Source organism: Borostomias antarcticus (assembly GCF_949987555.1).
Source record: "Borostomias antarcticus genome assembly, chromosome: 29".
Taxonomy (NCBI): Eukaryota; Metazoa; Chordata; class Actinopteri; order Stomiiformes; family Stomiidae; genus Borostomias; species Borostomias antarcticus.
Window position 1 is genome coordinate 4,831,649 of NC_140262.1, and position 22,705 is coordinate 4,854,353.

General features: G+C 47.8%; 1 protein-coding gene across 1 annotated transcript; it reads right to left on the reverse strand.

Annotated features, from left to right (window-relative positions):
• Window positions 1-13,851: 13,851 nt before the first annotated feature.
• On the reverse strand, window positions 13,852-21,725 carry irbpl (interphotoreceptor retinoid-binding protein like; the record flags this gene model as incomplete). The annotated part of the gene is made up of 5 exons (XM_084459884.1): window positions 13,852-14,177; window positions 14,556-14,698; window positions 14,950-15,140; window positions 15,334-16,519; window positions 18,976-21,725. The coding sequence occupies 5 exons, from the start codon at window positions 21,723-21,725 to the stop codon at window positions 13,852-13,854; spliced, it is 4,596 nt and encodes a 1,531-aa protein (XP_084316010.1).
• Between the last annotated feature and the right edge of the window lie 980 nt (window positions 21,726-22,705).

Below are 22,705 nucleotides of genomic sequence, written 5' to 3' on the forward strand. Positions count from 1 at the left end.
TGCGCCCCCGCAACGCCGTTCCCCAGGATGAGAGATACTCCCTCAAGAGGCAGCGCCGACCGCACCCCCACAGCAATCTGGCCCTGGTGGAGATCAGAGTATAGCATTATACTATGCAATGGCACATGTAAAACTTTCATGCCCATGCCCAAAACCGGAATAGAGCACCCGACATCACTCCCCTCAGAGAATGGCAGCACCGACGCATGGATAAAGGAGTCGAATGCAGCTGTATCCCGAAGGATCCTCACCGGCACCCTACTCTCACTCCCCACCAGGGAAACAAATCCATCCGAGACAAAAGGTGAGAACGCCCCCAAATCAGAAGGTATCGATACCCCCGGCTTAACCTCCTGTACACCCTCCATTGCAGGCCGACCAGGCAAAGACACGGCTAGACAGGCCCCCTTAGCCTGCCCGGGAGCCCCAGCCACTCCAGACCTCGCCTTGAGAACGTAACACTCAGACTTAATGTGCCCCTTCTTATTACAATAATGACACACAACATCCGAGCCTCGTAACCCACCCCGATCTCTCTTCTCAAACCTTCCTGAGTGGACGGGAAGCAAAGGGGAGCCAGCAGAAAGAGGGGAACTATATACCCCCCGGGTAACTCCCTCAAAACCAGGCTCGCGCGTACGAGCCTCACCAAACACACGCTTATGCGTAAGAACATAGTCGTCTGCTAAGGCCGCCGCTTCACCAGCGGTAGTAGCCTTCTGATCGTTTATGTATGTCGCAATTCGCTCCGGCACAGCATTTTTAAATTGCTCCAAAACAATCAGCTCACAGAGCCCCTCAAAACTATCTACCGCCAGAGCAGAACGCCAGCGCGTAAAATGCTGCGTCAAGTCGCGCGCAAACTCGAGGTGAGTCTGGTTCTCTTTCCTTTTCCATGTCCGAAACCTCAAACGGTAAGCTTCAGGCACTAATTCATATGCTTTTAGCACCGCGGCTTTAACCAGTTCATAATTTCCGCTATCAGCAATGGACATGGAAGAATAAGCCTCTTGGGCTTTCCCCGTTAACACGCACTGGAGCATGAGCGTGCGCTCTGTATCCGGCCAATCTCGCAAGTCAGCGACCCGCTCAAAAAGAGAAAAAAACGTCTCCGGATCCCGTTCGCTAAACTTAGGCAACAGCCGCAAGTTGCGCCATATATCAAATCGCTCCCCTGGTGCCACACCACCAGATGAGCTACTACGGGCCATCGACGCATCAGCTGACAGCGTCCCCTCAGCCATCAAATCAAGCCTGCGCCCCTCAAGCTCCAACTTCTCACGCTCAACGCGAACGCGCATCTCCTCTCTTTTAAGTCGCTCGTCAATCTCCGCAGCCTGCTTTTTCTCCTCATATCCGAGCTTCAATAATAGCAACTCCTTATGCTGCTCAAAAGTAAATCCTACCGTAGGTATACCCGTAAACACATCACCCGGCTCACTAACGGCCACGGTCAAAACGCCGCTCGCCACCAATCCGGCTTTCAACGCGCTTTTAACAGTCTCCTTGAGACGCACATCAGTATCCGCAATTGTCACCTTATAGTGCCCAGCTAACTGTAACAATTGCCCCTTAGTTAAACCGTCCAACCCCTCCTCAGAGGGATGCGTAATAAAGGCAGCTATGTCTGCCATCCCTCCCCCCAACGAAAAACGACCACAAGAGGAGAGACGACCCGACCAACAACCAACCAACGGCACCCAAACAGACCGCCGCGCGCACGGGCCAAATATGAACACACGAACTCACGTGCCAGGAGGCGCAAACAGGGTCAAACAAACCCGAACAAGACCACACACACCCCTCTATCTAAACTGCCTCACTAGACCAGACTAAACTGCCAACCAGCTCAACCCTAGTCTTCATGTGGGTACAATGGCGGGTACTTATGCACTAAATACCAGCGGCCCGGAAAAGCGACCAAGAAATGGCAACCCCCCTAAAGCCCTAGCCGTGCTCCCGAGCAAAGCTCTAACCATGCTTACCACAGCACTAGCAGAAAAAAACAAACCGACGCCCCCAAAGAGGAAGCGTCGCTGTACCTACACAGGGGAGTGTGCAATCAAACGAAATAAGCGCCACCTGACACTGATCCGCGCACCCACAGCAACATCAAAAATCCGGCCAATTAACAAGAAAAAAGAAAAAAAATGCCTACCGCAAAACAACAGCGCGACTCCAATGAATAACCTGCAACCCGCACCACAATCAAGGTTCACGAGCCACCAAGCCGCTGCACCGCCGCCGGCATACAGGCACCCAACGAGCCCATTCACAAAACCAGGCGGCCTACGCAACGCAACAGCAAAAAAAAACGGCTGGACGAGCCCCCACTTTTGTCACGACCCGGCTCTAAGGCTGTGACAAAAATGGAGTCCACACGGTTGTTTCTCAAAAAGTAAACATAATTTATTAACAGAGAATAATAATGTCCGCTGCCGGACAGGAAATGGGTAAGAGCCACAGTACAAAATGAGCTTGCTCTATTTGTAGGGTAAGGTACGGGCCAGGTGCACTTGGTTAGCCTAATGGGCTGGGTCCCGCCCACCTGCAAACAAGCAGGCAGCCAACCAAGTAGACGGCCAGCCCTACTGGGTCGTCACATAACTTCAACCACTCCTCGCTGTCATCACACCTAAACCCGCCCAGCGTAGCTGTTTGTGTTTCAAATTCCTCAGAACCAACGCTGATTGGCGAGATTGTTTTCCGATCTGGCACAAACGGATCTCTATGGAGAGTATCCAGGCTGATATCTCAGGATGGTCTCACAAGGCTAGCAGAGGGATAGTTGCATCAGACTTACCTAAGTTTTCATGGTGTATCTGCTCGTTGGCCTTGGAAGAGAGAGAGAGAGAGAGAGATACTTGTTAAAACCTGATGGACCAGGTGTGGTAAACGGGATTAGTGAGAGCAGCAGACGGACCTTTTCCAGACCCAGGTGCATGAAGGTGTCTCCTCCTGGTATCTCCCTCTTCAACACATTCAACCCCTTTCTTATCTCCGCTCTGGGGAACACACACACACACACACACACACGCACAAACACGTGCACACGCACACGCACACACACACACACACACACACACGCACAAACACGTGCACACGCACACACACACACACACATACACACCACAAATGTTAGACCGTCAGAGTATCAACAAACACACACACACACACACACACACACACACACACACACACACACACACACACACACACACAGTAGACACGCACGTATAAACGTTTACCTGTTTTCTGTCAGTTTCATGAGGGTGTTTCCTCTGGATGAGAAGACGATGAACGACATCCTGAGCATGGGGCTGTGGAGACACACAAATAACAACAGAGGTCAAACACACACAAACAACAACAACAACAACAACAATAACAACAACAACAACAGAGGTCACACACACACACACACACACAGACACACAACAACAACAACAACAACAACAATAACAACAACAACAACAGAGGTCAAACACACAGACACACAAAAACAACAACAGCAGAGGTCACACAAACAACAACAACAACAACAACAACAACAACAACAGAAGTCACACACACACAGACACACAAACAACAACAACAGCAACAGAGGTCACACAGACAGAGACACACACACACACACACACACACACACACTCACTCCACTCTTGCTGTGCTTTGCGGTCTCTTTGATCGCTCGTGAGCATTTTTCGATTTCCTTTGACGTCTCTCCAGGATCTGTTGCCGTGTTTTGGTTTGGTCACACAAATAAGACCGCGGATCATGTGACACGGGGACAGTGACACACGAGACACATGTTTTCCTCAGTCGGAACTTGACGTCCAGATCTGTTTGTACATCTCAAAACAGACTCTGGAGTTTTTCCTGGTTTCCTTTGTGGTCTAAATCGGGTCTCTGGTGTTGATACCTACGGGTTTACCTTAGCCCTGAGTGACATGCTAAAACACGCTATACAAATACACAGTTTGACTGGATTTGACTTGACATGGCTTTCATGTGGAGAATTTTGTCATTTTCTTTGTTTGTTTACGGATGTTTAGAGGGAAATGCCCCTGCTATCGATCCTCTGGTGTTTAAACGAAGACGTTTTCTGCTCTATTTATTTGCTCAGCTTTGCCTGTTGTCTCTGTCACATCAACGCACTGGGAGAGGAGACGCAGGGGGCAGACAGGGACACACAGACAGACACACTCCGGCTCCAGGGACCAGATCAAGGCCTTGGCTCCAGGTGGTGTTGAGGCTGGGAGCCAGCACTGAGTCAAAACAACCTCACCCCCACGGATGGACTAACGCAGACCTGCTACCTGTCAAATGACGGTTTTAGCTTGCTGGGCTAAAGGAATTAGCTTTTGGAGCTACAGTGTAACACACACACACACACACACACACACACACACACAAGCGGTTGGGTCTCAGGCAAGGTTAGGGTGCTCAACGCCTGTGCAGGGCTTAACCCACCACCTCCGGCACGTTTCGCGGAAGTCGTTTCACGGCAGGCTTTTGGACGCGCGCTGCTCGGACCCCTCAACCCCTGTGTTGGTCATGACACGCGCCCACTGCCCTGACCGCTGTAAGCACCTTTCCAGACGGGCCGCCTCTGGGCCAGGAAGGGGAGAGAACATTTTTTCTCACGTGTGAAGTGTGTGCTTCTCTTTGAGCCGCCGCTGTGGAGCCAACTGCCGCAGACGTGCAGAGATAAAGATGTTTACCTTCGCTATGAAGTGACATGACACTTCACTATCACAGACTACGCTCGGTTTCTCACCTGGTAAACTTCTCAGCTAGATGCTCCACGAACGAGTAGATCTCCCCCCAGTGGTTCTTGACACTGCCGGATCTAGAGAGAGAGAGAGAGGGAGAGAGAGAGAGAGGAGAGAGAGAGAGAGAGGAAGAGAGAGAGAGAGAGAGAGAGAGAGAGGGAGAGAGGGAGAGAGAGAGGGAGGAAGAGAGAGAGAGAGAGAGAGGGAGAAAGAGAGAGGGAGAGAATGAATGAATGAATGAATGAATGAGAGAAAATACTTAATATCCTGTTCACTTCACACATGATCTGCGGTACTTCAATACCACCACAGTGAGCAGCTTCAAGTAAACATCTGATGAAGACAAGAGAAGAATCAACATACATTCAAGGGATACAGCTGTGCCAGTAACAACAGGCCGTTTGAACATCAACAAATGGCAAGAGCTCTTTCAAGTCAAAACAATTAACCAGCTCAATTCATTAGTGCCCAGTCAGGGAGGGGGCCACTTCAGAGGGTGGGGGTGGGGAGGCTCATTTAGGGCCTCTCTCTCCCACTCTCCCCTGAGGGCGGAGGAAACAGCCCAGGGTCTCCCCAGGGGGTCGTACTAAACCTCTATGAAACCTCCCCATCTATCAACACACACACAGACACACACTCATGCAGTAGAGGTAATAATGATGGAGGTGTGTGTGTGTGTGTGTGTGTGTGTGGCCTTGGCCAACTCTATCCTAGAGATGACACATAGGAAATGATCTTATTGTCTGTGGTAAAACCATAGTCCCTGTTAGGGGATGAAGTGGACCAGAATAGGACCAACACAGTGCTGACACAGCCAGCCACACACACACACACACACACACACTCACGCACACACGCGCACACACAGGCTGATATGATATTAGTTTGGGAGTGGGAGTTAGAAATAATGGTGACGTGTTTACCCAGTTTACTATTAGGGGTAGAGTGCATGTGTATGTTTATATGTATAAATCTGTCTAAATTATTTTGTCGTCATACGTCATACACACATTACATATAACAAAACTTAGGTTGTCGATACGAGCATGTTTTTAACATGCAATCTTCTATCATACCAGCAAGCTGTTATTGTTTCAATATTATTGCTTCTCCATCTGGTTTTGTAGATTACACAAACATGATATAAATCATCCTTCCCGACCACATTTTTTAGTCATGTTGTTTTTACAATAACACGCTAGGGCTGGCTTCCCAGAATCCTCCACTTCGTCAGTTTTCATTCTACACTTGGGAAAGACAAGACTGATGTTCTCAGCCCTCAGAACGGAGACGTGTCCTGAGATGGGCTGGCCTGGATTAACCTGGTAGGCTGGGAGCCAGATGATCCGGATGATTCCATTACATGGTGGGGGGGGGGACACACCAACCTCTGAGTGAAACTTTCCCTCTTTCTTTGAGGTTACCAAACAGTCATCTAAGCATAGTGTTTCAGTATTTATTTAAGTCCGGGGTGAAGCTAAGGACTCCTGCCTTGCATTTCAACTGCTGAGGGTTTTGAATACATCACAATGGATCTTGTTTGTGTTGGAGAGGGGAGGTTTCTGAGGTAGAGCAGCAGTCGTGGGATTGAGGCCTAGCTTGCAGTTTCTGCACCTGCGCAAACAGCTAAAAGTAGGAAGTGGGTTATTTTCTCACGAGATCCTCGATGACAGCTTTTTGTGGTGGTATTTCTTTGATCTCCTTTTAATAGACTTGAATCCAACCCCGATTCTTCTAAGGTTCTTTGGTGTTTGCTGAGGTAAAAAAGCTTCTGATACTGTAGTTAACACAGGCTTTTACAGCTCACCGGCAAAATGACTGAGCCCTTGACGACAGGAGGCTGAGATGATGTCATGCAGACTCTTCCAAACTGACTGAGTGTTTCCCAGCGTCGAACCATTTCTACATCCTCTGAAAACATGATAAACGGCCCATATGAATCTGATTTGGTGGAATGGAGAAGAAGAATCTGTGTGTGTGTGTGTGTGTGTTTGTTTGGGTATGTGAGAGAGAGGGAAAGAAAGAAAGAAAGAAAGAAAGAAAGAAAGAAAGAAAGAAAGAAAGAAAGAAAGAAAGAAAGAAAGAAAGAAAGAAAGAAAGAAAGAGAAAGAAAGAAAGAAAAATAAAAAAATAAAAAAAGAAAGAAAGAGAGAAAGAAAGAAAAAGAAAGAAAGAAACAAAGAAAGAAAGAGAAAGAAAGAAAGAGAAAGAACGAAAGAAAAAGAAAGATGAGGGAATGAGAGTGAGTGATAAGTAAATGGGAGGCAGGGATGTGGGGGAGGTATGGGAGTGATAGAGGGATAGAGAAACAGAGAGTCATCATCCGGATTACATTCAGATGACTGGGATGATTCAAACAAGCTGTTGGCACTCCTCCGTCTCATCTGCTGGGAGAAGAAGAAGACGCACAAGGATGTCCAACACAAACCCAGTTCCCCTGTCCCTCAGCCCACACAGAGGACAAAAACCGCTAAAGAGTTTAGAAATATCCATATATCCATATCTATATCTCCCACAACTCCTAGCCTGTACAGTCAGTCAGGTGTCACATACCACTGCAAGCTGTCATCCCTTTTGGCTAAAGTGTGACTGTAGCTGCCTTTAACTAATTTATCAACAGTGTTACAAAGGCCTTACTGTTCATTTCATTCATTGAAGGCCTAGATGTACGCATCACTAAAGTTTGTGTCTTCTTGTCCTTAGTCTCAGAGACATTGAGACACTGTGGTCTCTGGTGCACATTTTAGAGCTGTTCTTGTACCGTTTCCAGATGCCTCAGGGCACTGAGGGAGGCAACATGGACCATTAGCATTTAGGAAAGCTAAGCAGACCATGACGGGACCATGCTGGATGTCACAGAGAATATCCATCACTTCAAACACCTGAGTAGAGAGAGTACAACGAAAACATCTCTCAATCATTTTCAATCGAGCCTTTTTACGGCTGACTATATGGGAATGGCAATGCACCTCTGGAACGGACAGAAAGAGAGACAGAGTGAAGAAAAAGAAAGATATAAGAGAGAGAGAGAGATGGGGGAGGGATGCAGGAAGACGGGTGGTGAGACCGGGAGAGGCCGAGGGACAGAGAAACGGAGAGAGAGGGAGAGAGAGAGTCCGTCAGTGTTGTCGGCGGTGTGTTTTCAGGTCCGAGGGGCCATGATGACATGTGGGGAAAAAGCTTCGTCAGACCTTCAGTGAAAAGTCACTCCAGCTTCGCTCTCACGCTTCTGAGTGTTGAGGGGGGAAAACTCCAACACCCATGAAGCCCCGTCGCCCCGTTCCAGCTGCTCGCTGAGAACCACCCCGGCCTGCGACCAATGATCTCGCTCCGATTTAACTGACTAGGCACAGGGATTTGTTCTGAGAAAACCGCTAACCTACTTTTAGCCGGAGGCCCTTGCCATGTCTGCGAATGCAAGCCCTCCTTCTGCTAGAATCTCCTTCTTTCGCTTTTCTTCCTCTCTCGCGTCTCTCTCGGTATCACTATTTTCTGCATTTCCTGCCCCCCCCCCCTCCCCACCCCGTCCTCTTTGTTTTCGTCTTACTCTCCATCTTTTTTACCCCCCCCCCCCTCTCTCTCTCTCTCTCTGGCTGTATATTCTTATGTCCTCATGAGAACAACTGGTGTTCAATGCGTCTTGTTTTGGTCCCCTACTGCACACCAGGGGCTCTAGATGGTATGATAACATTTAACAAGGCCCTGCTGAACACATGTGCTCAGGCCCGCTACCAGACCCTTTATGGAGGTCAACGCATGGGCCTCGACCCTGCCAAGAGAGGGAAGCGCATTCCACGGCGCCGAGGTTCTGACATGTTGGAATTATAGACGCCAGCTGTTCCGTTGGCCCGCTATGAGTCGATGACTTAAGACAGTGCCGAGTGGGAGTTGAAGTTAAAATGAAACAACAAAATGATTGATGTGGAATATGGCCAAATATGACCTGATTTCATGTCATGTTTTTCAGTACTTTACTGGAACGAGAGACAACAAATGTCTGTTGAATCCAATTGGGGACGATGCAACTGTCTAATGGACATAAACGACTTCCGTGGGACAGAATACAGTGGTACGGTAGCGAAGCAGGCGGGTTGGGGGATACTGTAGGCCATGCAGCAGTAGTCGTCTTGAGAGTCTGGCGCACACGATCTTCAAGATCACAAAATACATTACCTTGCTCCCCAAAGTGCAAATATTCTTTGTATAGTCAAGGACCAATGAGCTATGTGTCATCAGCTGGCTAGTCTTTGTGGCACCAGACTCTCTTACCAATGTCCAACAGTAGATCAAGGAAGTGGGTGCCTTGTTTTAAGTTTAAGTTTATTAATGGATAGCTGTGAGATGCATATCTCATCTTTGTTTTAGTATTTTAACACCCTACTGTATGATTAGCTATCTAACCATCAGAATATGGATGTCAGTAAGCAAAACGCTGACAGGAATCTTTCTCATGAGTACCATTTGGCTTCAGTGAAGCTTTATTTGTAGCGATAGCCGATACATGGTGAGTAGTAGCCGTGTGTCTGAGGCGTTCGAGCTGTTCTGTGGCCCCTTGTTGTTCTGAGTTGCTACTCCTTAAATCCCCTACTCCCACTCCCTATAAAACAGCAGGTGAGAGCCGACCAGTCTGACTGCAGTCTGACTCAGCAGAAAGCCAAGTCTCAGCGAGCACAATTTACCACAACACACGCTTAAGAATCGCTATCCTGCCATTACAAATATGAGGCCTGAATCTTTATCGACTGTTTACAATCTTTGGTCGGATCTGCTGACCTGTTCGTCAAATATGGAACAGAGAGAATCAGAATGTTTCTTTTCTCAATTCAGTCATGTGGGTACACAAATCAACAGGACATTTTTACAAAGAGTATTGTAGCCGACAACTCTATGATGTGACCCAGTGGCCGTTTAACACACGAAGCCCCCCGGTATTGAACCGGAACCAGGTCCCTGACTGAGTCTTATAAACCAGAACCGAGCCTGGGGCCCCAGCGGTTTAATGAATGAACATATCCGGTTGTTTGAAGTCTAGAACCTCATTAAGCTGCACCAACAATATGCGCATATCTCAGCCCCACAACACATCAGAGGGTCTCGCTCACACCTCAGAGTCACTGAGAAACTTTTCTCAAGGTTTTTGAGTCGGTCACTTAAACCCGTGGTATTAGTCATGTCTCCTGGAAGATTAAGTAGTTTTGAGCTTTTCTAAAGAAACTGGTCTGATGTGTAAGGTCTATTTGTGACGGTTACAAAGAAATGAGAAGTACAGTAAGCTAGGACTAGTGTCCATTTTTCTCTACAGCCCCGTGTTAAGATGTAAGAGCCAGAAAAAGTTTCCAACGTGGGCGGATGAAAAGGAAATGCATGAAGCGGTCACTGTGGAGGAACATAGAGGAAAAGTCCCTCAGCTATGTGGGCCTGCTCGCAGAGGCTGCAGACTGTCCTGTCCTCCATGTTGTAAAGAAAGAGACACCTGGCCTGGATAAACAGTTATGAGTCACGGGAAGGAGGAAATGCATTCAGTGGAGCGGCTATGCCAAATGATGGTCTCTCGGATGATCTCTCGATTTGCTTATTCAGCCACTTTTCCCTGAGTCAGCCTCCCGCGGCGTCATCCCAAAAGCGCTCGACGCACACGCGCGCTCGCTCGCACACACACACACACACACGCACGCACACACACACACACACACACACACACACACACACACACACACACACACAAACCTGTAAAAGCGCTATACATATGTGTTATTTATTAATTAGGTGAAAGGTTTTTCGTTCATCACACTCCGGAATCAGACAAAGAAGTCTCGATGCCTCTGTGGCCGGTTCAACAGCTGGAACAGCTGGATCGGCTGTAGAAGAAGTGTGGACTGTGAATCTCATATTCAGGGAATGGCCAATATAACCCAACACTAAATACTAGTATTTACACTGACATATAGGCTATAGGCTACTGTGCAATGCATGCTTTCCATAACGGTTCCGTTAATGAATTAATGAGTTGAATAAGGCAACAACTTACTTGTCAAGCACAAAGTACAAGTCGAAAGCACCTTGACAAGTACTCTCCTCCTCCTCGTCTTCTTGAAACTCTGGCTCTGCTTTTGCAGAAGGCAAAGTGAAGATCAAGAATCCCAAAAAAACGAGGGCAAGTGACATGTTCATCAAAAATCTCGCCATCTTTTGCCCCCAGAAAAGCTTAATTCCAAAGACTCAATGGGAAGAGAAAACGTCCAATGCCGTCTCACATCCCCCCAAAATATAGAAGCGACTTCTCTAGGCAGAGATGCCCGTGAACACACAAACAAAGGGCAGCGCGTCTGGAGTCGGAGATTCGTTGTTCTCAGGTCGCATTCCCGTCTCCTCCGGACGTTGAATGTCCGAGCAATGTAGGCTAGTGATGCGGGAGGAGGACAATTAACCTACAAGGTTGAGGCTTGTTATCCTGTTATAAATGTGGAATTTGTTTTCAGACCGAATGAGTTCTTATGCCTACAATCCACTCATCGTCTGAGAAAAATACTGCGGAGAATCACATCCAATTCACTGAGTAAAAGTGAGGATTCACGAAATGTAAGGTTTCCAGTCAATTGTCAAAATAGTAAAAACAGTTTTAACTGTTGCTCTGGTCTAAAAAAGCAAAATGGAGACCGGCAATGTTAACGTTCAAGGAACTGTGAGCTCTGGGACAAACTTGGCTGAATTGAACCAGGTTTCATATTTCTGCCTGAGAAAGAGAAAAAAAGAGGAAAAAAAGAGGTCAAGATTCCATCTTGCGCCTCCCTCTAGGAGAAGAGCTAACTTTAGCCACACTTCGAGCTATAGCACATGTGATTTTCAAACAAGCATCTGATGCTGATAACCTACACAATTAATGATGCTGGGGACTTCTGTTGGCTAGTTTTATATCCAGCAACTATTTTGGCACACTGACAATTTGTAAGGCGACATCACCATTGACCCTATAGCTAGGCAGGAAGGCACCAAGTCCACCATCCCATAATTTGGTAAGTACCTCTCCTCACCAAGCCTTAATCCTTGTTTACTTTTCAGGCCATGGTTCTACCAGTTAAATACCACTCTAGTAATAAGCTTTACTGTAAATACCATGTAATTACACATTTTTAATGATACAGTATGTAATTACAGTGGGCTTTAATGTATATGATAGTGATTGGCACATTCCTTTTCTCTCTAGGTGGCTGGGAAGAAGTTTCTACACCATTTAACACCAGCAGATCCTGTTACAGTACTGTATGTATCTCTACCATTATACTGTACTAGAAAGGGCCTCAGTGTGACCCGTGATTGCCATCTCCTGAGTGGCTTAAGAGCAAGAGTGTGTTTGTGAGGAGAGTGGGACACACACACACACACACACACACACACACACACACACACACACACATCTCTCTCTCTCTCTCTCTCTCTTGCACAAACACACACACATCTCTCTCTCTCTCTCTCTCTCTCTCTCTCTCACACACACACACACACACACACACACACACACACACACACACACACACACACACACACACACACACACACACACACACACACACAAATACCCGCACTGCTTAGCTTTATGTTGTGTGAGATTTAGGGGCCAATCCCCTGGAGGGCCTGGAGTTCCAGCTTCAGCAGGTGTTGATGTGTTCAGTGATGTAACCCGCTAACTGGATCCTGTGTAATCATCACATTTTGCAAATGGAGGTCTCTTACTTGTCAGTAGACTAGCCGTCGAAATAACCCTAGCCTAGCTAGCCAAGTAGCACTACCTGCAACTTGAGCAGTCCAAACATTGCTACTCGGATGATCTTGTGGGGCATCTGGGTTCCCAATGCGAAAGATAGTTTAGGCTTAACAGGCTTATCACCCACTGTCTTTTATCGCCTCAGCTGTGAGAGTTGCATCGTCATGAGCTATTGTGGACTACAGTATGTAATCTAATTTACTTCTTTGGTTGTTGTTTTTTTGCCTTGAACAATCCAGGAAGCTGTAAAGCTGTGTGGAAATTCCTGGGATTTATTCCACTGTGGGCGTAGGGCTTTTACAAATTGCTGCTTGAGAAAAGATGGTGGGATTTGTAGTGATTCTGTTTACAGTAAGTGCAAAGAATGTGTTTGCTGTTAAATAAAGGCTTGGTGTGTCGAGATCAATGTGTAGGCAGTTCTGAAATACAAGACTCAAACGGACTTCCGATAATGTTCCCCGTGCTTTTTTTTATTGTACTGTATCCCACCTGTGGAATTGATACAACCCAAATTGCCTCACATGGCACATCACTTTGCATAGAGACAATACTTCCCCCATACACTGATGGAAAGACCCCAGCTTCAAATTTAAATGGTTCTTCGCCAAAGAGATGGGGTGATTTGTTTCTAAAGGCGCTCCAAATTAAACAAAATGACAATGGCCGGGTTTCTCGTTCTTAAAGTACTTCTTAACTCCCATACAAAGGGTTGCTTAAGAAGGGTTCGGGTTCCTTAAGAAGGTTCTTTATCGGGAAACCCGGCCAATATCAAAGGAAATATTTCAGCAATTTCATTCGATACAACTTTTTTGACTATAGGCTTGCAGATTTTCATTCCATTTACATGTTCACAATATCAAAGAAGATTCCTTTAACAGCGGCCCAAAACAATCGCTGGTTTCACGATTTGTAGCTAAATGCCTGAAAATCATTAACACAAACATTCATTGTTCACAAACTACTTCACTAACAGCCACATCGCAGTAGCCACACTAACATCCACAGCTCAGTCAGTAACCACTCATACTTCTGCAAGACATTTCCAACTTTTCTTCAATCCTTCTAAAACAATGTCAGGACTAAAATCTATCTGTAAAAAACAATTGCTATCCTGCTCAGAACTTGTCACATTGTTTTGTGTAAAACAAGAAGAACACTATCAAACTGTCAAAGAAGGCTTAGGTGCAGAGGCCGGCTAGCTATAACTCATATTCAACAAAGACCATTTAAAAGTACTGTACCCTACATACTAAACTCCTCTTAAGATCAACCCTAAACCCTTTGGCTGCCAACAACAACAACAAGTTAGGGAGTTCACTTCTGGCCGGCGAAGTGCTTGTTGAGGATACTCTTCGCCGTGTCGAGTGCCTCCTCGGCCGGCACGGGGATGTGGGCGGCGATGCCGGCGCCCTCCCAGGCGGGGCCCTGGGCGGTGTCGGAGTGGATGGTGGGGATGCTGAGGAAGACGTCGGTCTCTCCCACGCGGAAGGTCTGCCCGGGGTGGGAGGAGCCGGCGGTGGTCTCTCCTACGATCATAGCGCGGCCGTGCCTCTTCATGATGTAGACGAACTCTTCGGCGGCGCCGGCCGTGGCTCCGCTGGTCAGGATGAGCAGGCTCTTCTTGGTGCCGTACCTCGCGCCTGGCGGGAGGAGGAGGAGGGGGAGGAGGAGGAGGAGGAGGAGGAGGAGGAGGAGGAGGAGGAGGAGGAGGAGGAGGAGGAGGGGGAGGAGGAGGAGGAGGAGGAGGAGGAGGGGGAGGAGGAGGAGGGGAGGGGGAGGAGGAGGAGGGGAGGAGGAGGAGGAGGAGGGGGAGGAGGGGGTAGAGAGGAGGAGTGAGGATATTAACTAATCATGTCTAATCTGTTGTTAGACATCATAATAATAGTGTCTAGCTCCAAAATGATAATCCTCTTTACCCAAATAGAATAAAATCAATACTATACATTGATACCATTTCACGGGATCGATACAGAGTGAATAAAACTAAGGGAGGGTACAGAGGAAGTGTGAGTTCCTACCGGTGAGTGCAGGCAGGGTCCACAGCTCCTTGGTGGTGCCAGAGGATCTGTCGTACAGTTTGTCCAGAAGGATCTGCTTGTCTTCATCGAAGAAGTAGGAGCAGAAGCCTGCGATGGATGTGGTCGGTCCTCCCAGGTTGTTCCTGCAAACATACAGCTCACACACTTATTCTGGGTACAGAAATTACAGCCTTTATGTTCTCCTGTCAACTGCTACGATTCAGTATGCCCCCACTGTAAGTCTTAACATTATGAACATATTCATCTTCTATCTATAGAGAATCCAATTGATATCAAAGACATTTTGGAGCTTAAATATCTTACAACCCCACAGTCACTAAACAAGCACACAAATTTAAGCTAAGGGTTTCTCTCAGAGGAGGACCAGCTCTACCTGAGGTCAACGATCAAAGCGTCTGAGTTGACCACTTTGCTCCACACGTTCTCTACGATGATCTGAGCGATGGCTTGGACCTCTTCAAAGTCTCCAAACATGTCGAAGCGCAGGTAGCCGATGTTGTTCTCAAACATGTCCGTTTGGAACGACACCTTGACCAGCTCGATGAACATCTCAGGAGAGTAGTCCTGGAAAAGACATATGAATATATGAATATATCAGAAATATAATTAAAAAATCAACCAATAATTTCAGTGGCTATCTACAGTCATAAAACAGCTTTCTGCGAACACTTTACCGATGTTATAATGATGAATAAAGTTGGCTACATCCCAATATATCAGAATTGAACACTGACTGAACAAGACATGTAGTCCTTACCATGGGAGGCAGGGCTGGTGTGTTGGAGGTGGTCTTCAGACTCTTGTCTCCAGACAGGGTCCTGAGGTCAGCCGTGAGTTTGGTCTCCAGATCGGCCTTGGAGGAGACCAGGCTATACTCCCCGCTGGCCACGAGTCCGTTCAGCTTCTCCGCTACGTCGGCTCCGATGTTCTCAAACGCGTAGTTGTCTGCCACCAGAGCTCCGGCCCCTCCGACGATGGCGGGGATCTGGGTGCGGAGGTTGATGATCTCGACGGCTTTGGCGAGGGCGTCCTCGGCGGCGACCTCCACGTCAGGGGTCACGCCGGTGATCTCCCAGGACTTCCCGGTGACGGGGTTGACGGCCTTGGCGGTGGGGATGGACAGGTAGAAGTCGGTGTCGGTCACCCTGATCTTATCGACCTTCACTGAGCCTCCGGCGGTCTTCTCCCCCACGATGGTGGCCCGTTTGAGGTTCTGGAGGCAGTATGCGACGCCCTCGGGGACACCGTTGGTGTTCTTGCTGGTGAGGACCACCAGCGGCTTCGTGGTGCCATAGCGCTCCCCCAGCAGTGTGGGTAGGGACCACAGCTCTGTGGTGGTGTCGGACGGGCGGTCGTAAACGCTGTCGATGTGGATCAGAGGTTCGGCGTCGGTGAAGTAGGACACGATGTAAGGGATACCCGACAGCTCGCCGCCAGCTGTGTAGCGGAGGTCGAAGATGAGCGCCGAGGTGGGCAGGATCTTATTCCAGACCAGCTCCATGAGCAGGGCGCCGATCTTGTCCACCACCTCCGCCCCGATGATGTGGTCGATCCTCAGGTAGCCGACGTTGCCCTCCAACACCTCCAGTTTGATGGAGTGCTGGAGAATCGCGACCAGCTGATCGGGGGGAAGGAGAGGGAGCTGGGGGGGGACAGCGGGGACGTAGTTGGGCTCGTGGGAGACCTTCAAACGGCGGTCGGTGATGGTGGTCTGCACCCCGGACGTGAGGACATTGGCCAGGGTCTCCGGGTCGGGTATGCTGAGGATTTCTGTGTTGCTGCTGGCTGCATCAATTGCGTTCTGCAGTCCGACCAGCTTCTCCGGGGAGCAATAGTTGTCCATGAGAATCTTGGCCATGTCTACGATGAGGCTGGGGGAAAAAGCTGCCTGGGTGACGAACACATTGCCCAGGACAGCAAGGGAAGCTACCAGGAGGAGAGTTCTGGTCATTTTGTCCGGATTCTAGAACGCAGATGGAAAATGGCAGGTAGAAGTTCTTTGACTGGTGGAACCTCCGTCCGCAAAGAGGTCCTTTGTCAAATGAGACTGCTTCCACTGTAAGGTTTCTGTTAAAACTCATGTAAGAGGATTTCCCCCACAATAAACCCTTAATCGTATTATCCTGAGTGCTTTTGTAAGACAATAACAAGCTAGCCTGCATGGTAGGTGCAACATGTTTCCCAAGATATACTGTAGAGGTTAAATATAAATTAGTGTTAAATATATCGGCGCTATATACTGTATGTTTTAAGTTATTTGTGAAAGGTGACATGCCATAACACATAAATGAGGTAACCTCTGTCTGTTTCCACTTTTCTCAGATATAGTCACCCCCATAGCATTCATATTTGGCACAGATACTGGCAGAAGTCCTGAGGAGCCAGACAGGGAGTGATTTTTCTAAATTAGTTAACTAGGGCTGACTAAATGGCCACTTAGTGATTGTGTGTTCCAATGAGTATCAGAACTAGTTTCCTTTATGTATGAAATGCGCTATACAAATAAAGTTTGATTTGATTTAGTTTTACTGATACTAATATAGATTCAGCATCATACTTGGTTGAGATATTGATGTTACTAGACGTTATCTGTCACATAATAACATGTAATTAAATAATGTGTTTTAGGGAAAGAGAACAAGTCTTCAGTAGTGCTGCTTTTCTCAAAATAGTAAAATGTAAAACATAACAAAGAGTGCTCTTTGGAAAACAAGGCATAAGAAGTCAGATGTACGTCGAATTGTGTCAGTGGAGAAATGTAGAAGTAGGCCGAAGTTGACAATCGCCCCCAGAACAGTTCAGTGGGTTTGGTGGTTTTGATGAGGGCTGTTAGAATTACTGATGTGAAAGCTGTAAACTGTGATATATAAGCTCGAAATAACATTTCAACATACTGTATAGAGGAGGATTGACTTATTCAACACTAAGTATGCTCATTATTGCTGAGCACAGTCGTTCAGTCATCAGACTACAACCCCCCCTCTTAGTGTGGTATGCTAAGTCTCGCTCAGCGTTATTCCCTCAGCTTACATCAGGACAATAATCTAACCCCCTTCCTTTTCCCACACTCTGACCAGCACCGGCTGACCGCACAACACAGAGCTATAGTTTAGATCAAAGACGGTAAGGTAGTGAATTTAACTCACAGGTTAATTTGACAGTTTATTCTTTTTCATCAGATTTCATCAGAAACCGGGGAAAAAACCACAGAAAAAAATAGTAATAGACCACTACCACAACTACACACCAATGAGAAATATGTCTTGTCCTGTCTTTAGCTGTGTCACTATGGGATCTGTGGCTAGGTCTGCCTCCAACCATCTCTTAGCTAATCTATGTCCCTGTTTGAATTCTTTAAAATGCATAAGTACATTCATAAAATGCTTCCTCCTTTTTTCTTCAATGATGTAATAATCTCAGATCTAGGTAAATTCAACACACATGTGCTTCTCTACACTTCAGACACCAATCCTGTCATGCTAGATGAGTGATTTTCTAAGGAAATTCGGGATGCCTTTTAAGAGAACCCACCAAGGCCCTTCTTGCAGGAGTGAACAGCATCTAGCAGTGGTTTTAAATGTGTGGGGGGATTGCTCCCTCTGCTGACTCGTGGAGGTTTTCTACGGTAGAGACAAAACAAATTACAAACAAACATGATAAGAATAGACAGGATTGGTATCCACAAAAAAATCAAAAAACATACAATACAACATAATACAACCAATAGACTCAGAGATTTAGTTTAGACATGTCTAGATTAATAACAATGATTTATGAGGTGTTCTAAATAAACAAACACAATACAACAATCATTTATTTGGATAGTAGTTATATAAATCAACATTATCCTCTCCTCACTTAAATATAGGCCAACACTATTCCAATGGCTTATGCGTAACATGAGATAGATCAAATAGCACTTTGGATATTAATCAAATGCGAATTACAGGATTTAATCCCAAATTTAATCAAATCAGGCATACAAAATGACACAGATGGGGCTGGTCAAAATTCAGTAAAGGCAACTCAATTCATCCCAGTCTGTCCAGCAGTGACCAGGGATGTGTTTTTAGTGCAAAATGAAAGATTTCATAAGGTGCCAAAATTAATCTTAATGTGCAGTATGTCCAATGATGTGCTACCTTGTTGTTTCATTGTCAATTGGTTGTGTTACTGTATCTCGTTTACAGTAAATTATTCTTGCTCTTCAGCTCAGCTTTTCAGATGATTGCTTACATTCAAACCGCAAATAATAATTTGGTTTCAAGGGAAGTTATTCAAATAGTCATTGAGCCTCCAACGTAAAACACTTGATTCACATTATACATCACAAATAAAGCAAACATGAAATGTTTAATCTAAAGACAATCACATCTATTTGTCTTGCTCTCTTTTTAACAGCCTGGCTGCGATAATGCGCTGGGCCACATCCAGAGCGTCGGGACCCGGGGCTGTGATGTGGGGCTCGACCCCAGACACGCTCCACACCTTCCCGGTCACAGCGCTCAGGACCAGCTGGTTGGGGATGGAAGCGTACAGGATGCTCTCCCCGATCTGGTAGGTCCCGCTGGATAGGGACCCTCCGACGGTAGGCTCCCCGATCACCGTGGCACGGTTCAGGTCCTTCATGGTCCGGGTGAAGGCCTCTGCAGCCGACCCGGTCATGTGGCTAGTCAGGATGTAGATGTCCTTGGAGGAGCCGTATCGTTGACCCATGACCTGGGGCAAGGTCATGACCTTGGTCATGGTGGTGGTGGAGCGGTCGAAGATCGTGTAGAGGTGCTTGAGGGGCTCGGCGTCAAAGAAGTAGGTGCAGAGGAGAGGGATGGCAGTGGGGTAGCCACCTGTGTTGTACCTGATGTCGATTATTAACTTGTCTGTGTTGACCAGCTTGCTCCAGACCAGTTTGATGAGCTGGGGGCCGATGGCTTTGACCACCTCTAAGTCTGCCATCATGTCGAACCGCAGGTATCCCACATTTCCTGGCATGACCTCGATCTTGAAGAGCGCATCGATGATGAAGCCCGCCTCCTCAGCCGTGGGGATCTTGGGCACTTCGTGGAGCGACTCGGGCTCGATGTCGCAGTAGAAGATGTGGATGCGGTGGTCGCCTGAGGTCTCTTGGAGGTCAGAGGTTAGCTGCGATGCCAGGGATTCGTAGTCCACCACCGCCCGGTATGATCCCTCCGCCCACTTCTCCAGCAGAACCTTTCTGACCTTGGTGGCGACCTCTGGGATAGCGTAGTGGATCTCCAGTAGCTTCCCTGTGTCCTCCACCAGGGATCTAACCCCTCGATGGAACTCTATGATCTCATGTGCATGATCCACAGCCTCCTCAGCCAAAACTATAGCATCAGGAACCACCCCTCCCCCTAACCAACACTCTCCATTGTTGTCTATGAAGTTGATGAAAGGAACAGTGATTACCATGCTTGTGTCCTCCACCTGGAATGACTTGGAGTGCATCAGAGTCCCCGAGGTGATCTCCCCAATGATGGTACCTCGTTTAATTGACTGCATCACGTAGGCGAACTCCTCACCAGCGCTGGCGGTATAGTAGCTGGTCAGGACATATACCCCTCGTCTGGAGCCATAGGCCGGGCCTATAAGTCCACGCAGGGTGTTATATTCAGTCGTGGTGTTCTGTGTCCTGTCATATATGGTGAAGAAGTGGCGTTTCTGTGAGAAGTCCTGGAGGAATGACAGGAGGACGGGTAGGGAGGCAGAGGGCCCGCCTGTGTTGTAGCGTAGGTCTATAATAAGGTTCTCTGTATTTTTGAGGGGCTCCCATACTTTTTTGGCAATCTGTTCTCCGAGTGTGGCCATCACCGAGGCCTCGCCAAACCTATCGAATCTGAGGTAGCCCGTGTTACCGGGTAGGACGCGTACTTTGAACATGGTATCCACCAGACTCCCGAGAAACGCAGGGTTGTCCGGAACATTCTCAGGTTCGAAGTCCTCCTCGATGACGATTGGGTGATCCTGGGAAAGTTTGACAATCAGTCGAGTGTCCTCGGAGACAGACTGCAGCTCGTTGTTGAGTTTGGCCGCAAGGTCTTCCTCAGAGGTGACAGAGAAGAAGTCGGAGGAGGCGATGTGTTTCAGGAGCGCCGGAACTCTGTCGGTGAACGAGTAGTACCTCCTCATGATGCTGGAGATGCTCTGGACTGCCTTTGGAATGGCATTCCTGACGGCCAATAGGGTCTTAGCGTTAGCCATGGCCTCTTTAGCGTTGACGTTAACAGACGGCGCCACGCCACTCACCTCCCAGCTCTGGCCTGTGATTGGGTTCACTGATCTGGCCACAGGAACTGTGATGTAAAACCCCGAATCTGAGATCTTGATCTTCTGCACTTTCACTGAGCCCCCTGCTGACCTCTCCCCTACAATGATTGCCCTCTTCAGGTGCTTCAGGGTGTAGGCCACAGCCTCAGCTGCCCCCATCGTTCGCTTGCTGGTCAGAATGATCAGGTCCTTTTTCTTGCCATACCTCTCTCCTATGATAGACGGCAGAGTCCACAGCTCCTTGGTGGTGTTGGAGGGTCGGTCAAACACAGTGTCAATGTGGATGAGGGACGCTGGGTCGGAGAAGTAGGAGATGATGAAGGGGACTCCGGACAGCTCCCCGGCCGTGCTGTAGCGGAGGTCGAAGATCAGCGAGGCGGCTCGGGACACTTTGTTCCAGACGTTGTCCCTCAGCAGCGAGCCCAGCTTGGCTGCCGTCTCCGCCCCGATGATCCTGTCGATCCTCAGGTAGCCCACGTTGTTGTCCAGCAGCTCCAGCTTCACCGAGTTCCTCACCAGCCTCACCAGCTGATCCATGGGGAGCGCTGGCAGCGCCGGCGGCATTACGGGGACAAAGTTGGGCTCGTAGGTCACGGTGAGGCGGGGGTCGTTGAGGGCCCCCTGCACCCCGACCGTCAGGACGGTCGCCAAGGTCTTCCTGTCGGAGATCTGGAGGATCTCTCCGCTGTTGATGGCCTGCTGGATGGCCTCCTGCATGCCCAGCAGGTTCTCGGGGAAGCAGTAGTTCTCCAGGAGGATTTTAGCCATATCCAGAACCAGGGCAGACTGGAAGGAGGAACCGGCGCCCAGAACGTGGCAGAGAACCACCAGGAGAACCGCTTGTGTGACTCGACTTCCTGCCATCACGATCGTTGCTGTTGTCTCTGTCGTTCTGCGTTTTGGTTCATCATTCGGAGGGACAGCGATTTATTGGGAGGGAATGCTTTCTCTGTCCGGTTTTCAGACATCAGCAAGGACATAAGAGGCTTTTGTCCCCAATAAACCCTTAATCGCATTATCTGTGGCGCACCGGCTTTTCAATAACGGACAAAATTGACAACTGGAAATGTTCTCTGGACTGTACAGTGTTGTCTGGTGTGTTTGGAGGTATTCTACAGGTTCATATGTTTCCATTTCATGTTTACTGTATTTTTTTTGTACAAGAAGAGCCTTTCTTTAAATGTATTATATGTACAGTATAATTTCAGACATTCCGGTCCGGAATCCTTCATTGAAATCTGCATTCTTTATAAAGTTTGTGTACACAGTTCACAATTTCCCAAAATACTATTTAATGTAGAATATATAGTAGTAGTTGTAGTTAATGCATTCATCCACTTGTATGTTAAAGGGAATGAGGTAAAAAAAAAAAAAAAAAAAAAAAAAAAAAGAGAAAGTCAGGCCACCACAAAAAGAGTGTGGACCTCCTATTCACTTTTAAAGCCCATGCAGAAGTTCAGCCCGACCCAGGCCCAGCTGGGTGGACAGCAAAGAACAGGCTTGGGCTTCGGGTCATGCCTGGGTGACACGGCACAGCACAATGCACTGGATGACGTGATTACAGCGTTTTTGTAGGCTACGGTACACACAGTAAGCCGTATTAAAACACATGCAGGACGAGGGGAAATGAAAACCAAACAGAAGACTTGGCAGCTGGCGGTGAAGATGAACAGAAGATCAAATTGTTTTTTTTAATGAAGACTGACCAACCCTAACCTTAACCCTACCCTCTGTCGCTAGCTGGATTGAAATCAGATTCACTGATTTGATTACATTTGATCTTCTGGATTCTTCTGATGTTTGGATTGAAGGGTCAGTTGCACTTCACCTCAGCAAATAAGTAT